Genomic DNA, 17,485 nt, shown 5'->3' with positions numbered 1-17,485 from the left:
GTTGTCCAGAGACTCTCTGCAGAAGTTGGGGGGGAAAAAGCAGCCCGGATGGCAGCGAGGGCTTATAAGTAGGTTTGTGAAGCCTGCTTCTGATTGGCTGACGGGTGTGAGTGAGGTCGGTTGGGGGAAGAAGTTTATTGTGGGCCAAACCTTTTGCACTTTTGCTACATTATGGCTGCAACGGTCAATGTGTTTTATTTAGGTTTTATGTGACTTTTGTAAGATAAGCAATAGATGATTTTCTAAATTTTCTAGAAATTTAAATGTAAAAAGTTATTTCAAACTCCCATTAAGTCAGACCTTGGTGTAGGACTATTTTTGCTGTGATTATGTTTAAGTTTTTTGGATATAACTCGACCAGTTCTCCTGTCTCTGAAGAGGAAATGTATTCCCACAGTGTGTGTGTAACTGGCTCAGTTTTCTCAGTTACATTTAATTGAGGAAGTTTTTGAAAAAAAAAATTATATATATATATATATGTGTGTGTGTGCGTGTGTGTGTGTGTGTTTACTAAGCTGTACTTTTCACTTTTACTTGAGTTTACTGTTACGACATGTTGTTACTCTTACTTGAGTAATATTTCTGGATCCTCTACCCACTGTGAGTCACTGAATGAAAAACAACCAAAAAAAATAAAAAACCACCAGACACACACCTGCAGTTTTTGAAAACTAAATATATTTTATGTAGAAAGAAACTGAAATTGTTGGAAAATGTTTCTTTTGCTTCACTTTGCTATTTTGTAATGTTGTTACTTTCATTTTGGTCTTTAAAATATCAAAATTTCCACATAATTTTACACTTGGGTCCATCTGATGATGTAATTTTTAAACATTAAATGACCGACGTTTTGATCAGTACTTCAGTAGCCTCGTTACAAAATATTCTTTTTGCTGTCATTTCGTGGACGGCTATTTTTACTTTTACTTGTGTAAAATAATGTTGAAGTAGTGCTACTTTTACTTGGGTATAATTTTTGGCGACTCTGCCATGTTTCATGCCCCAGCCGATGTGTGGAGTTAGTTTGCTGCCACCTAGCACAAAGTTTACGTTTGGTCTCAGACCTTTGCTGGTTCCGGTTTGTGGCAGGTTGCCTTCTTCTGTCGCTCTTTCAACATCCTTCTACTAAATCACACTTGATTTTATTTATATTCAAATGCCTGCCACTCTTTCCAGATTTTTATCCATAAGCACCTGTGTGTCATTTTGCTTCGTCTTCTCAGCTATGCACTATTCTTTGCATGTTCCTTTGACATTAAATCTCAGTACAATACGTCGAGGCTTATTGTTGTATTGCAACGTAAAAACACTAAAATGTTCCAGGGAGATGAAGAATTTTTTTAAACCACTGTAATTAAAGACGCACAGACACGTACTTGCTTTTTTTTTTTTTTAACTCAGTAAATGACTTTACTTTTCGATGTACTGACCTGCTGATCGAAGGGAGGCGTCCCCACAGCATAAGGCTGCTGCTGCCGTGTTTCACCACAGGGAAGATAGAATTTGGTATGTAGGACACGAAAGTTAGATTTTCGGTTTTATTTGTGACAAACTGCAAATAGGACTGCTTCCCAATCTTACATCAGTTCGGATGGAAAGAAAGAAAGAAAGAAAATAAGAAAGCTGGCTAGCTAGATAGACAGATAGGGAGCTAGATACTAGCTAGCTAGCTAAACAGTCAGAAGGAAAGAAAAAGACAAAAAGGAAAGAATTAAAGAAAAATAGAAAGGAGGAGAAAGAAACAAAGAATAAAAGAAGGGAAAAAGAAATTAGTTAAAATGCTTGAAAGCGGTCGTAACATAAATAACATTAATTCGCAGATGACTTATCACTTGTTTAACAAATGATTGCAAATCAACCTGGTTTCTTTTAACACGTCCTTGTGGACGGAGTGGAGAAGTGAGACCCTGGGAACCCGTCTTTCCACTCGTGGGAACCGAAATAAAGTGAGAAAATGAGCGACTGTGACTGCTTTTTATGACGTGTGAGACAATAAGGCTCCGCTCACGATAATAAAAAGATAAATAAATAAAACGAAACAAAACAAAACAAAACACGGAGCGTAAATATCTGTAACAGTCAGCGTGTTTCCGCTGAAGACATGAAGAAACTTGATTTCTAGATGGATTAAACATCAACGTCTGACATCAGAAAACACAAAACGGGCTCCTGGAGCAAAAGGTCGGAGTAAAACGTGCCAGTGGGCCGTGTGAGGAGGATTGTTACACCTGGGTGTTAAGTGTGCACCTCTCTGCCACAACGTCTCCACTGAAACCGAGCCAGTTGTTCATTTCTCTGCTTTGCTTCCTTCCTTCCCTCCCTCCCTCCTTCCTTTTTTTTTTTTTTTTTTACCTCTTTTTGTTGGTGGCTGTGACACACGCGAGTGATCCCGATATTACATGCAGACGCTTCGTTTCTCCGCGAACAAAAAGCGGATTTCAAACCAATTAGTTTCCACGCGCTGCAGCGCGAGCGCACTTTGAGGTTTATTTATAGTGCGGGTGTGCGCGTGTCCCGAACATTTAGGCTCGCGCCAGCACTTTCGCCCCGCTTTCACGACGAGTTCAGCGACTAAATGCGGCCCCGTATGATTTTATTCCTGTATCCGGCGTCAGAACGGGCTTCCAGCCTCGCTGCCATGGCAACCAGCGCTGGTCTCTGGACCGCCACTAATCTCTCCGCTCTTTGATTTCAAACGGAAGTATCGTCGCTTGAAAAGCCACTTAATCTCTGCGGGGCGTCCTGATCCGATCATCCCGGTGTTATCCCCTCACTTCAGGCTGTTATAGCGGTCAGAGGAAGTAGAGAGGAACCCCAAATTTATTATCTGAGAGGGGAGCCCTGTTTTAGTTTATTATTTTTGTTTTATTTTATGTTACTGTCAGGTGGGGACCACTAACCAATCTAAATATGATCATTTTCATAAGATAATTTGCTAAGATGGTAAATTAATTAACAAATAAACACCTTTGTGACACCATGAACATTTCCCCTCACCTGACAAATGTTCTGTTCAATGCACGAACACGTAGCTGTGCGTGAAGAAAAACATTTTAAAAGTGCTACTTTTGTTGTTGAAGGGTTCAAAGTTACACAAAGCCCTACCCACATTTTATCAAATTATTAATTAACAGTTGTGTATGTGTATAAAATGTGGATTTTTTTTTTTTTGCATCCCTCTCCTGACCAACACTTTTGTCCAATCAGATAACTTTTATTAATTTATCCCTCATAACTTGTGCACAAACTTAGTTTAAAGCTAAATTATGGAAATATGGAAGAGAGAGGAAAATCCTGTACCAGGACTGCTAAGATATATTTCAGGTTATCTAGTTTCAATAAACTGATTTCAGGTAAGTCAAAAAGACCGAATGCTAAAAACCTGAGTGTGCACACTTCAAAATGCAACAACGTTTGCAGCTAATTTCTAGCCAGATTTGTGTTGTTGTTGCTGTTTTTCAGTTGAGTTTAATCAAATTATTTATCATAGTTTTTGTTAGTTATGTCACAAAAGGACCCAAAAAGCTCAGTAGGGGTTGAGATGCACCAGGCCAAAATTCAACTGATTTATTGTGTTACTTGTATTTTATGTTTTCACTGTTTCTAGTTTTATTTATGGCAGACAGTAGATCATTGCACCAGGCTCAAAGTTCAGGGGTCAGCTGCCTTTTCACGGATTGGTTGTGTTTTCCCCTTGATAAATTAAATCCTAATTTCCTTTTGTTTTTTCTATTTTTTTTATTTTTATTTTTATTAATAACCTTTATTTAACCAGGTAAAGAACTTATTTTAGTCAAGGTCTCTTTTACAAGGGTGATCCAGTCAGCAGCACACCCTCCAGAAACATAATTAATTAACAAAAATAGTAATTTTAAGTGTGAATTGACATAAATAGTAATTTTGAAAATGTACAGTGGCGGATATAAAAAAAAAGGTAAAGATAAAGTGTAATGACTGTAATATCATTGCAGTCATTACAGATGCATGAATATGCATCATGTATTCATGCTGGTTGTTCATGTCAGATAATTTGTTTAAGAATAAGTCAAATGAATGTATGAAAGCAAAAAAAACTTAAGAAGTATAAATTAACTGGAGGAACATACTTTATATATAGTCACTGCAGTTTTAAAACTTCCTCAATGTTCCTGTCTCTTATTTGGATTTTAAATGTTTCATCTGCTTAGTAACATATTGAGTAAAAGTAACATATTGAGTAAAAGTCTTTCAGAAATGTAGAAGGTAAAATGTAAAAGGTTTAAAAAGAAATGAGATAAATAATACATGAACTGGAAGAGTATAATGTCTAAACTTGGGAAGTGCTTCATCAGCTACAGTATGCCAGGTTTTCAGCAAACAGCTCTTTAAGAATCATTGTGTTGCTTATGAAATACTATTTTTACGTCTGTAAAAAGCTTCCTGGTTAAACTGGGATTTTGTGCAAGAGTGCCAAACTGTTTACTAAAAGGATTTGTGCAGGTTCTTATTTTGATTTTTCACGTTTAACAAAAAGAGAAAAAAAAAAAGAAATGAAAGTAGCTGTCCCCACATGTAATGTAATTCACTCAAGTGGTTTGAAAAAGGAAATGTTTCCATTTGGTAGAAAGAGAAATGTTGCAACTTAAAAATACAACATTGCATTTTGTAGGAAGTTGCTTTTATTTTTAGTCAAACTTAGCTCCTAACTCTTAAAGAGAGCAACAGATTAGCATTTAATAAAATTCTCCTAGCTAAAAGAAGAAACGACTAAAAAAAAAAAAAAAAAAAACGCGACCCAAAGCTGAAATAAATTTAATTATATTTTCACGAAAAGTTGCATTTGTATTCCACTTCTGATTAATTTGTGAATTTAACTCCATTCAAAAGCAAATGAAAGTCGTTTGTGCGTAAAATGGGAAGGAGGCGTGGCTAACAGCAGAGATATCAACATAGAATCAATAAAGGAACGTTACGTTCAGTTCATTCAGTTCCCACGTTGGTTCAGAAAGGGAAGCCGGGCAAACACGGAGCATGAAGGCTGTACCGTCAACCGAGACTCCGGAACACAAATCCAGGAGGAAGGTAAGAAGAACAGACCGTGTTAAACTACTTTATTTTAAGAATACAAACAACAACAAATAAGATAAAATATTTTCCTCTCGGTCCTGAAGGTGTCCAAACCCATGATGGAGAAACGCAGACGGGAGCGAATCAACAGCAGCCTGGAAACCTTACGGCTACTGATGCTGGAAAACACGGGAAACGAGGTACGTGATTTATTTTTAACAGCACTGAGATTTAATGTCGGTAAACTGAGGGCTATTTTGGACGGGGTTCAGTCATTTCGTAGTTTTGGTCGTTTGGTACCAGCCACGAAACGAAGTCGTCTTCTAAGACAAGTTTTGCATCGTCTAGGCAACTGATTTGATCTAAATGTATATATAAATGATTATATATTTCCGCCTGTTAAGGAAATATAAAGTGACTCCAGTCTAACCTGGCTGTTTCAAAATTGTCCCCTAATTTATTTTAAAAATTGTAAAATTGCAATAGAGGTCAAACATCTAAGAGTAGCAGGACGTTTCAGTCCTTTATGAGACCATAACTGGTTTATAAGTGAATGCTTTAATGTATGCATTTATTTTTGCTCTATTTATTTATACCTAAAACGTGTAAAAAAAGAAGTGTAAAATTCTGATCACAAACAGCCAAAGTCTACAAATTGATTCCGTCATTTTCTAACTATATTGAACAAGTGAGCATATTTTGGTGTACTAAAACACTGAGGTATTAATGTAAAACATGCATTTTTGTACAGATTGTGAACAGACTTTACTGTGCATTTCAATTAGATTTTTTTACATTCCACAATACTGGAAGAAATACTGATAGTATTTAGTCATTTTATGTAGTTTACCATCAACAGATATATTTATTCATGAATTTATTTATTATACTTTTGCGCAGTTGGTCCTGGAGGGCCGACATCCTGGGTGTTTTAGTTCTCTCCCGGGTTTAATGCACCTGGATCAAATGATGACTTGTTAGAAGGCCGAAGAGGAACATTGACATGCTGAAAAGGTTGTTACTACCAGCAGGGAGAGAACTAAAACATGCAGGATGCCGGCCATTCAGGACCGACTTTAGGCACCCCTGGTCTAGTGTGAAAAGAATACATGTTTACCTGGAAATCAACTATTTATGTTCATACACAGTTAAATTCACTCATATAATTTGATCTTTTTTGTGTCTGTATTTAGGATAAATCAAAAATACCCAACTACATATAAACTGAGACACAAAGTATTAAGTGCAAATTGTTTTCTTCAAAGTAGGAAGCAATGAAATGAAGGCTGAATGGGACGTGACGCTAACGTGACTTAGCAACAGGATGAATTGGCCTGCAGCCATTTTTAAACATTTTTTTAAGTGATTTTTTTTTTTTCTCTCACGTTTCTTCTGCTGCAGAAGCTGAGGAACCCGAAGGTGGAGAAGGCAGAGATCCTGGAGAGCGTTGTTGACTTCCTGAAGAAGGAGAAGGACCACCGGGCCGTGAGGAAGGCGTTCCCCGAAGAGCAGCGGCCCGCCGGCGGCCCCCACCGCAGCTACCACGACGGCATGAGGTCCTGCCTTCTGCGGGTCAGCCAGTTCATCGCCTCCAAGAGCCTGGAGCTGGAGGACGGCAACTCACTGCAGGCCTCGCTGAAGCTCTCAGGGTCTCCGACGGCTGTTTCCTCCCCGGTCCTGGTCCCGCTCTGCGCATCCCCGGTGGTCGCCCCCGGTGACGTCCCCGCCGTCCTGTCCCCTCAGCGCCACATCTTACAGGAGTCCGAAACCAGGCAGATGCTCTCCTTCGCCTCCTCCGCAACAGTCCCCGATTCAGTCTGGAGACCCTGGCCGAAATAATGGAGACATCGACAGATGCTTTTTTTTTTATCTTTTATTTCTATTTGTACAGCATGGACACTTTTCTGCACAGATATTCTGTAGTTTTCACGTATTTCCTCTTTTTTTTATGTACCTATGTAAACCAGGGATGCACCGATCCACTTTTTTTTCACTTCTGATACCGATATCTGAGGCCAGAGGCTTGGTATGATACCGATGCAACGCACAGAAACGGAGTTGGATTGATTTAAAAAAAAAAAAAAAAGCTTTTAAACTGTCATAAATGTACTGGATTACAAAATGTATTTGATAAATCCGCAGCAGCACAACACTCTTAAATAGCTTCACAAGTTTGGTCAGACATGTAAAAACAACAACATTGTAATTTGTTCAGTACTTTCAATTTGGAACAGAACAGCCCATTTAAAATTAATAATAAAAAAACTGATAAAAAACAAATGGTTCACTGTTTTGTTCAAACATAAGAAAATAAAACGCAACAAACGTTATTTTAAATGGTTCAGAAAATGGGAACATAAACATATTGTACACAGCATTAGACTGCATAGATCTGCCTTTATGGATCACATTGTCACCAATACTGGATCTAGATTGCTTTTCAATAACATGACAAATAAAGATATTACCAGTGAATTTCTAATGTAAATTTTTCAAGCTGTAGTTTTTATTCTGTTTGTGTTGTTTTCTTGCACCGTGGCTCCTTACCTTTACTCTGCGTAGCACACCGGGGGTTGGTGTGGTGTTGCTTTGCTCACACACACATCAGCAGAGTGTTTTCATGATTGTCCTCACTTCTCAGTTTCCTGGCCCTTCCTCCAGAGTGGCCTCTCGGCTCGTTGAGCCGTTTTGCCTTGAAGGTTAATGCGGCTGCACTTTGAGAAGCCTCCAGAGGAACATTAACACATACTCCATCCAGATTGGACAGCAGTTATGATGCCTATTGACATGTTGATTGGAGAGCCGTCGTCTCTACATGGTGTTCGGACGACTTCGGACGACCTTTTTCACATGTAGAGTGGGAGAGGATTGCAGTGATTCGCGCGTGTTCAGAGAGCAGACCGCTTCGGCAGCATCTAATCCACAGCTGGGCGTAAACGCTGCTGTAAGGTCGTCTCACAGTGAAACTCACTCCCTTTGTCAAATAAAATGGATTTTGGTCCACAAAGTTTGCCCTGTTAATTTCTGTCTAGGTGCACATGATCTGGAATCATTGCTGGCAAGTAAACTAATGTATCATCACATTCCTAAGCTAACGGCTTATGTCTTTTTTTTTTTTGCCAAAATCATATTTTGCCCCCCCAAAAAAAGTGACATAGGCCATGATTTTATTTTTGCCATATCTCGCTGAGCTTTAACTTAACTACAATGTTTAAACTTCTTAAACATTCCAGTCATGTAACAAAGATTAATATTATGCTTAATTAGAATATTATGCTTAATTAGAATCATTACTATTTTATAGCTATTTTATGTTATTAAAAACAGTAGTGCACAATTGTGAACTGGAAGGAAAATTATTAAAATATAAAAAGTGAGTGTTTTTTATAAGGAGGTGGCCACACCAGCCCAATAAGCTAAAAAAAAAAAGCTATTTTATTTGTTTACATTGTCTATAGTTAATTTGAATTTATCTATTGGGTTTTATGTACATGTTTTATTTGAAGAAATTACTCTGTATGCCTTTCTGTCACATGAACATGATTATCTGGGGCTGGCCAGCATTTTTCTAGAGGGCCCCATGCCCCTCCCAGGCCCCTCTTGGCATCGCCTCTGTCAACAGAACAACTATCAGTAATCCTCTTCACTGATCTGTCTTTTCATAGAAGTGTGACCACAAGGAACCTATTGGCTCAGTTTGCACTGAACACAGTAAACATGTGGAGGAATGTGCTCCTGTACACATAATAACACTAAATGTGAGTTTTTTTAGTCTAAATGCAAAACATAATGTGTGATGGAAAACTACCAGCACTACATGCTGTGAGGATTCCTTTCTTCAGCAACGAGAGGAGCTAAATGCCGGGCAATCCTGGAGGAAAACCGAGGCTGTGAAAGACCTGAGACTGGGTGGGGGGCTTCAGCTTCCAGCAATCCTAAACACTCAGCCAGAGCTGCAACACAACGGCTCAGATCAAAGCATATTTATGTGTTAGAATGGCCCAGTCAAAGTCCAGACCTGAGATCTACTCAAATGAACGACGGGGAGAGACACCCCTTCGGAAACCTTCCAGTTGTGATGGAAATGAACGTTTGCAAAGCGTTAGTGTGTCTGAATACAAGACATGGCTCACATTACATATACACTCAAGTATTTTACTTGAGTAAAATTTCTAGATTCTCTACCTGCCGAATGAAAAACAAATTTAACCAAAAATTCACCAGAAAAAAAACACACACCTGCAGTTTTTGCTAAATTTTCTGTTTTTTTTTGTTTTTGTTTTTTAAAAATTTATTAAACTGATTTGGAAATATAATTTTTTGCCTGATTTTGTTGTTTTGCTTGATATATGAATTATTGTCATTTTGGTCCATAAAATACCAACATTTCAACTTAACTTTATACTTTATTCCGTTTGTTGATGTTTAATTTTTAAATATTAAATGACTAATACTCTGATGAGTTACTCAGTACTTGTCTAGACGTTTTACCAAATGCTTTTTTACACTTACTTGAGTAATTTCTTAGACGGCTACTTCTGACTTTTACTTCGATAAAAATATGTTGAAGTTGTGCTAATCTTACTTGAGTCTAATTCTTGGCCCTCCTTTGGTTAAATATAAAGTCTTGTTTTTCAGAATCGTTTGGATGCAAATCTGTCCTGATGCTGCGCATTTTAAAGAGGAACTAATCACTGCAGTGAGTCTTCTTGTTTTTAGAGCACACAAATTATACAGAACTTAATAAATTAAAATAAAAAGTTGTTCATTTACATTATATTCATTTAGCCACAAAAGGAAAGTTATTAGCTCATTGCTTTAGCTGCGTCCCCGTTCGTTAGCAATAAAAGGCAAAGTGGGAAACGTCTTAAGTACAAATTTATTTTTGACCGTGGGCTGCAGGACATGTTTCTGTGTTTTGATTTTTGTTTTGTTTTGTTTTTTTACAAGCGTTTGGCTGTGTTGATATCAGCTGTATGCAATGTGGCCTTGCTGTACTTTCTACAAAATTATATTTTTATTTAAGTCAATTATCCTCTAAGTCTTTTAAACTAAACAGAGTGTGCATTGTTTTCTGTAAAACTGACTCCCGTTTGATTTTTATTTCAATTTGTTCCTATTTTCTGGCGTAAACGTCCCTCAGAATTTCAGGTTTTATTGTTTTCCACTAGGTGGAGATATTTTTCCAAACTGCAAATACTACTGACTTGTACATAAGGGACAGAATTGACCTTTTAAAGTATAAAAAAAAATTGAACATTCAAATGTATTTCTTTGTTTTAAGGGATGGATTTAATAATAGAATTTCAATGCTGATATTTAAAATTTATTTTTTTTAAAGTCCAAGAGTGTTGGGAAAAACAAGATTATTAATCCAGTTTGGATTAAAAACCAAATTGGATTAAAAACCAACATGCTGAAACCATAAAAGCAAGCAAATGTTGCGCTAATAGTGGAAATAATACATTTAAGGTAAACATTCCTCAGAAATCCCCGTTCATCCTCCAGAGGCTTTTTTTATAGCTGTTTTGGGGTGGATGGATGCGTCTAAATCCTGAAAACAATCCGCATCCAAAGAGGTGTTAGTCCCGCTGGGATGACCGCCGGACAGGATGCTCTTTTGTGCGCTTGGCGGCTTTAAGCCGAAAAAAGAAAAGACCACACAAGACTAAAGTGAATCAATTAAAGCTGGAAACAGATTAGGGTTTTCATTGGTGCAGGAATTAGTTTAAACGCGGATTAAACCGGTCCAATAGAACCATTTAAACAAAACCAAAAGGTGTTAATACTGCTGAATCTTTAGGAGCAGATGTCCAAAGTGTTACACTTGTTCCCAGTTGGTTCCAACAAGTGTTTGATGGTTCCCACAGCAGACAGAAGGCAATACAGGAAAAGTGACCGAACACCTTTTGGCTGAAGCAAAACCACCTGAGGCTTTAGGTTCCCACGCTCTACTTCTCTGTTTGAATACAGCAACACCACACAAAGTCCTGTCCACCGAGCAACTTCATCTGGACGCGATTAAAAATAGCTTTCATTTCTCAATATATTTTCAGGGACAAGTCCGTCATGTATGTAGTGTCATACTGAGATGGCTACCGCCGCTAAGTCCAGTTAAAACACAAGAACCAACCAGAAGTGACTTTCTCCAGCTTTCCCGGATTTCTGTCGTTGAAGACGCGTGAGCCAAATGGAGAAAAAACAACAATTGACACGTGTCGGTTGTCTTCACAGGCCCTCGCTGGGCTCGCGCGCTACAAAAACGCCGCACCTGAAGGTGAGAACTGCTCTGCTGTTCCACGTGCGCCACTGTTAACGGCTCGTGCAGGAAAACACGGTAATGACTCAGTATTATTTTTAGTCGGAAGTCTTTGTGGCCTGAAAAACCAACATAAAAGCGGTAGACAAGCTAACAAAACCTTCTGGGATGTTAAGTTGAAGAAAGTCTTATTTTATTTCGTCTTTATTACCGTAAACACTCGTTTTAAATGATGTTATAACCGACTATTTCTGTTTAAATGTTAGTAAGAGGGCTAACATTTTCTCCCTTATTACAATAATTGTTCATATTGTTGCATAATTTAAATATTTACAATAAACACACAGGGAAATGGAAAACAAATGTTTATTAGTAACATCAGAACAGTCACAGTAAGAACATTGCAAATTAATGACAAGGTACAAGCAGAATTTCCTCAGCTCCTGAAACAGGTTTACATTGTGTTATCGTCCCTCGGCTGGGTGTTCAGCATGCTTGAAATGTAATCATACTTTTCCAGGAGTGAGGCCTTGGGCTTTCTGCAGGTCCTGCTGTAAACTGGTCAGGACCTCTCGCTGCTGTTCAGATTTCTTGTGATAGTCCTTAAGGAGAGTCTCGTATCTCTGACTACAATGAGACAGGAAGGAAAGGGAAGTAAGGTAAGAACAGACCAAATGCGCCTAACCCGGGTTGATACAGAAGAAAATCTTGAGACTTAAAGAGACATTCAGAACAAGCTGGTTGTCAATATGGTTTGTTGACTTACTTTATATAAATATTCTTATTGTGGGAAAGTATGCAGGACCATGAAAACATGTTTCACACAACAAACAACTTAAACCCAGCTGATCTCATTGTTTAACAGTCAACCTGCTATTTTACTTATTTACCAAATGTTTAGTCATTCTCCTCAGTATCATTGCTAATCTCAAAATTAATCCTGAATAAAGCGCAAGTTTCACTGGCTTTGCGGGATTAAGAATAACAACAGAAGGCCCACTGATTTAAACAGCAAAGAGTAACTTCTTTATAGACACACTGTTGGGAATAATTCCAATGAAAATCTTGTATATGTAAACTGGTTGCATTTCCCTTTTGTTATAATTATACAAAATGTCTTTTTTGGGTTATTTTTATTGTTTCTTACCTGACTGAATCACCTCTAAAAAAAACTTTGTCATTGTTTTAAACGTGTTACTTTAAGATCGGAATCCCCTCCTTTTTATTTCTTCTTCTGTGGTATTGTCTTCTCCTTTTGTCATGTTGTCCTGCGGGAGAGGACTTGGAGCGGGCAGCCTGTAACACGGTTATTTTCTGTTTGTTCTCGTCAGAATAAATCGAGAAACCATCAATTTTAAAGACAAACCGTGTCACGGCCTGATCGCTCAATAAAACCAGCACAACGCAGAAAGGATCCGGTTACATATATAAATTTTTCCCCAAAATAAAAAACAAATTCACCCTGGAGCTTTCCACATTTCGTCACATAATGCACAGCTGGGAAATATTGGATGACTTTTACTTCTAAGGCTGTTGCACTAAATGTTATTTTCAAACATCTGTGTAAAACATTGCACAATTATAACATTCAAATGTCATCTCTATATGAAGTGTATGGACTGTAAAGTAAAGGCACACAGATGAACAGTTATTCCTTACATTTCTCCATTAATGTACTCCAGTCGTTTTGCTACCGTGGCTTTAGCTTCATCCAAATCTTGTTTCACTAACACAGGGCCGATGAGCTTAAAGACAGTGTTTGAGCTGTCCAGCAGATCCAGCTCCTGGAGAGATACACCTTATATTAATAATCCAAAGAGCCCCCGTGGTGGTGTTTGATTTGTGGTCAAACGAGAAAGACTTGCCTCTTTAACAATGTTGTTCTCTGCCATCTGTGTCTCCAGCTTCTGTCGGGCTGAAACGCTCTTACTGACATCTGAAACAGACAGCGGTACGTCAGCACATCTGGATGGCTACCACGACAAATACATGCGTTTATATGATATATTTATACACTGCTAACTGGCCCAATTAGGTATGCTAGCTTGGTGCAGCATGGCAGCCGCCACAAACAGGCTCGTAAGCCCTCACCTTTCTGCGTCTGTGCATATTTTTCCACTTCCGCTTTTAACTTCTTCTGAATGGCTTCGGCCATGTTTGTTATTTTGCTTCTAACGGCGTTATAAGTGAGACAAATGTGCTAAAAAGCTTAACTGTAGAACATGAGAGCTCAGTGCCAGCGGACAGGAAGAAGTGGTGGGCAGACAGGATGTTGTGGGGTGTTCAATGCATACTGAAGACTCGGGATTTCTGCTTACCTAATGCCTCTTGAAGTATTTTAAAAAATATATTATTCCAGCAACGTAAACAAGATACATGTTAAGAATTATATATATTGACAGTTTTGTGTGCAACTAATCAGTAGACTGACAATTAAAGATAAAGACATGCGGCACAGATGAGAAGAAAAACAAAAATTGGGTAAATCGGACATTCTTATTTCCGAGGTAACAAAAAAACCAGCATTTCTTAAGGTTGTCTGACTGAATCCGCTATCCCCCCAAAAAACAAAAGTTACCGAAACCCTTATGATTTTTAATTTTCACAGATAACTGAAATCATTAGTTTTCTGTGTGTCGGAATGGATTTTTGTCCCATATATTCATCTGGTATTACGTCTTCAACATTATGACGCAGTGGTTATTTACGACACTTTGTGACGCTTGTCTGACGTTTTACGGCAGTGCCCATAGTTCCCCTGCGCCCAGCTTCGAGATGGCTTCGTCGTTCTGGAAAGGTGTTGTCGGTGTGGGGCTTTTTGCCTTAGCCCACGCGGCTTTCTCGGCGGCACAGCGTGAGTTTCTCCGCATAGCGCTGGCAGTCCCGCCGGTGTCGGCTGGTTCTGGTCGGTCTGACCGACAGATCGGCACCACGGGCCTGCCTCTCTAGCAGCTTAGCTCCGCTCAGTCAGCTCTGAGGCGGAAAGGCATTAATACTCACCTTTGACACTGATGCATTCATTCCCGCGGTGACATTTCTATGTTATTAAGGCTTTGATCGACAGTATTTAAATATCGTTACGTTTGGTTCTGATTGATAGAGGAGTCGTGCTTCCTGGTCTCATTAAATCCCATCTCTCCGTGCAGATCGATCATACATGAGGCTCACAGAGAAGGAGCATGAGACGCTACCAATTGACGTGAGTAACTTCAGGGTTTTTCTTTCTAAGAAGATATCCTGCAATACAATTACACTGCATGCAGTTTTATCTAATTTCCATGGTTCAGAAGTCATTGAAGTGCCCATATTTACAGCTAAAACTTGTCAATATTGCAAAACACAAGTGAAAACTAACGAAGGAAAGAATATACGGAAGGAAAACACACAAATGAATGTCATATTTATAAGTATCACCTATTCATCCTTTTCATCTTCGCGGCCCCTCCCCTGTTTCAGATTGTCCTGCAGACCTTGTTGTCATTTGTGATGACCTGTTACGGGATTGTCCACATTGCTGGAGAGTTCAAGGACATGGACGCTTCCTCAGAGCTGAAAAACAAGTAAGAGCGGAGCACCAATCCCCTCGATGTGGGAACTGTTGGCTGCCATTGTCACAGGGGAGCCTCCGCACTTTCAGATGCATTTATAGGCGCAGCTCTGTTGGGCTTTAACCCAAGACATGAACCGAAATCCCATAACGCATAACGCGTTGTTGCGTCAAGGCCAGCTATTATTGTGCAGCCAGATGCATGTTTACCCCACGATGTACCTTCTGAGCCACTACTAGCAATGAAGCAAACATTTCAGGAAAATGCAGGGAACCTACAGTCTTTTAATTTAGTCTAGGTTTGCGTGAAGACTCGGGGAAAATCAGGAAAGTGCTGGAAGTGTCTCTTAAAGAGGTCTCAACTACGTCATTAAATCGCCACTTGTGCAAAGTTTGTCCAGGAAAGGCTTTAGACGGGTATGAGTGTTTCTGCATGTACTGTGTGGCTAAGACTGGACAGTTAAGAAGCCAGTTATCTCCAAAAAAAATACAAAACTGGCATTCTGGAAGACGTACCAAAGTCTTAAATACATGCATCTAAAATTAAGACCTTATATTTTGTCTTAAATTCATAAAAATGTAAGTTGGCCTTAAATATGTTAATCATAAGTCTTACTTTTTGGTCTTGAGACCATTCTGTCTCACAGCCGATGTAGTTTTTCTTGCAGGACTTTTCTGTCAGGCAGATGTTTGAGTCGCACACAATCATTGTGTTGTGTGAGTAAAGGCGGGTTGCTGCTACTGCTAACTACCTGCTAATATAGTTAGCTAGCTATCTAGCTAGCTTTTTGGATCTGCCATGGGTGAGCGCAAATGTATCACCAGTTGGCTTAATGATGTTCATCTTCACCACTGACTCACTTCTGTTGCTAATCCATAGGACATTACGTTTATTTTCTGGAACTACTTAGGGTTGAAATGATTAATCATGATTAACTGATTATTGTAATAATAGTCAGCTAATTTAGTAATTGATTGATCATTAACTGGAGTACACAGACTCAAAAAAGGCAAACTTCTCAACATTCAAAGCAGTAATTAAAAGTAAGCCCAAAAGTAAATAAGTATACATTTTGCATTTAAGATAAGAACATGTTTGTCTGTAAATCGGTTACAAAACTCAAGTGGCGTGGTTTTAGCTTTAACCAGCTCAAATTCGTGAAATGAATATGTTGTTGCATTTTAGCCAATAAAATATTTTTCTTATTTCAAAAAGGAATTGAATTGTTAATTAGCATTTTTTAACATATTTCTAATATTGTATTAAAAAAGGTTCAACTGGTTAAATGAAAAATCTGTATGTGCAATTTCTTTTGATAACTGTTCATTGCAGCCCTAGAACCACTTCTATATAAAATGCTATTTTTCTTTGTACATTATAGGTCTTGGGTTTAAGGCATGTTAGGACCTTTAAGAGTGTTGTATGAATCTGAGGAGCTGATTGTGGTGGACTGTTGGAGAGTTGATCACTAAAGAAGCCACCTTTATGTACCCTGGAACAACGGCTCTCTGGAGAAGAAAGACTGGATCAATTAGTCATGATGACATGGAATCATCCCGTTTGCATTTTTGGTGTCCGGTTAGATTTCCAAACAACTGATTTCGGTCTTTTTAATGATAAAACATCAATCTTCTAACATTGCTCAGTAACAAGTAAAGTAAGGATAGCACTGTCTTACCCAGAGGTTTGTTTTCAGGTGTATTATTTGTAACTACAACCGTGTTTTAGTTGATCTTTTTTTCTCTTTCTCTTCAGAACTTTTGACACGCTGAGGAATCACCCGTCGTTTTACCTCTTCAACCATCGAGGCCGGGTCCTGTTCCGCACGCCGAAAGAGGAGCCGTCCTCCAACCAGCAGGCTCTGCCCAACCCCATCAGGCTACGCAAGCTGGAGCATTAGCACTGAGCCGGGGCCCCGCCCGCCTCGGACCCTTCCGCCGCCCTGATAGGATTTTGTTTTTGTTAGCCAGGCTGAGGGGGAGGGCTCTGAGAACTTAACTTCTTCCACTTAAAAAAAGTTTTATTTATTAATAAACTAATACGCTGTCCAAAATTTGCATCTCTGTCCATAAAGTGGTTACCACCATAATCGACATTGACTGTGCCAACCCTTCTGTTTTCCATGCAGATATATATATATATATATATATATATATATATATATATATGCTATGATATAATGGCTTTAGAGTCTTAAGACACTCGAGACTATTTTTTTTGTTTTTCTTTCCTCTTTTGAGCCAAATCAGAATAGCACTGCTCTTTTTGAATTTCTTTTCCACAGTGGTTTGATTTCACCCTCTCACTTCTCTTCCACTGCTGCTCAGGCCAAGTTTTAAGCTTGTAGATGTGAGCTTTACAAACAAAAGATCCTCCGCGTTTCCCTGAGTGACGTCCTGCGGGCTCAGCGTATCCTGTTTGCGAGGGAAGTTGTTTGTTATTGAGCCAGGAAATCAGGCTGGAGGTGAGAAGTGAAAGCAGGAAACATTACAGTCTTTCTAATGACGCTTTGGACCTTAAAATTCTAACGACTCCATTCGTTTCTGTGAGTTTTGTTTTCCATAATTTTTACGTTTTGTTAACATCCTACAGACTGTTTTTAATTTAATAAAATTCATACTGGTTTTACAAA

The 17,485-nt window shown here is 38.7% G+C and overlaps 3 protein-coding genes across 3 annotated transcripts; 2 read left to right on the top strand and 1 right to left on the bottom strand.

Annotated features, from left to right (window-relative positions):
* Window positions 1–4,915: 4,915 nt before the first annotated feature.
* her5 (hairy-related 5) lies at window positions 4,916–7,534 on the top strand. The gene is made up of 3 exons (XM_008419701.3): window positions 4,916–5,061; window positions 5,151–5,246; window positions 6,448–7,534. Exons 1-3 carry the CDS (start codon window positions 5,011–5,013, stop codon window positions 6,883–6,885), a joined length of 585 nt encoding a protein of 194 aa, XP_008417923.1. The 5' UTR covers window positions 4,916–5,010; the 3' UTR covers window positions 6,886–7,534.
* Window positions 7,535–11,657: 4,123 nt separating this feature from the next.
* pfdn6 (prefoldin subunit 6) lies at window positions 11,658–13,591 on the bottom strand. Its single transcript, XM_008419700.3, has 4 exons — window positions 13,397–13,591; window positions 13,171–13,241; window positions 12,965–13,089; window positions 11,658–11,932 (listed from the first exon to the last, which is right to left on the bottom strand). The coding sequence occupies exons 1-4, from the start codon at window positions 13,458–13,460 to the stop codon at window positions 11,812–11,814; spliced, it is 381 nt and encodes a 126-aa protein (XP_008417922.1). The 5' UTR covers window positions 13,461–13,591; the 3' UTR covers window positions 11,658–11,811.
* A 407-nt stretch (window positions 13,592–13,998) lies between these two features.
* mmgt1 (membrane magnesium transporter 1) lies at window positions 13,999–17,485 on the top strand. The gene is made up of 4 exons (XM_017307235.2): window positions 13,999–14,159; window positions 14,452–14,504; window positions 14,762–14,865; window positions 16,609–17,485. Exons 1-4 carry the CDS (start codon window positions 14,081–14,083, stop codon window positions 16,751–16,753), a joined length of 381 nt encoding a protein of 126 aa, XP_017162724.2. The 5' UTR covers window positions 13,999–14,080; the 3' UTR covers window positions 16,754–17,485.

This window comes from Poecilia reticulata, chromosome 10 (genome assembly GCF_904066995.2).
Source record: "Poecilia reticulata chromosome 10, P_reticulata-male-v2, whole genome shotgun sequence".
Taxonomy (NCBI): Eukaryota; Metazoa; Chordata; class Actinopteri; order Cyprinodontiformes; family Poeciliidae; genus Poecilia; species Poecilia reticulata.
The sequence above is the reverse complement of the archived record's forward strand: the minus strand, read 5'-3'. Positions and strand labels throughout refer to the sequence as shown.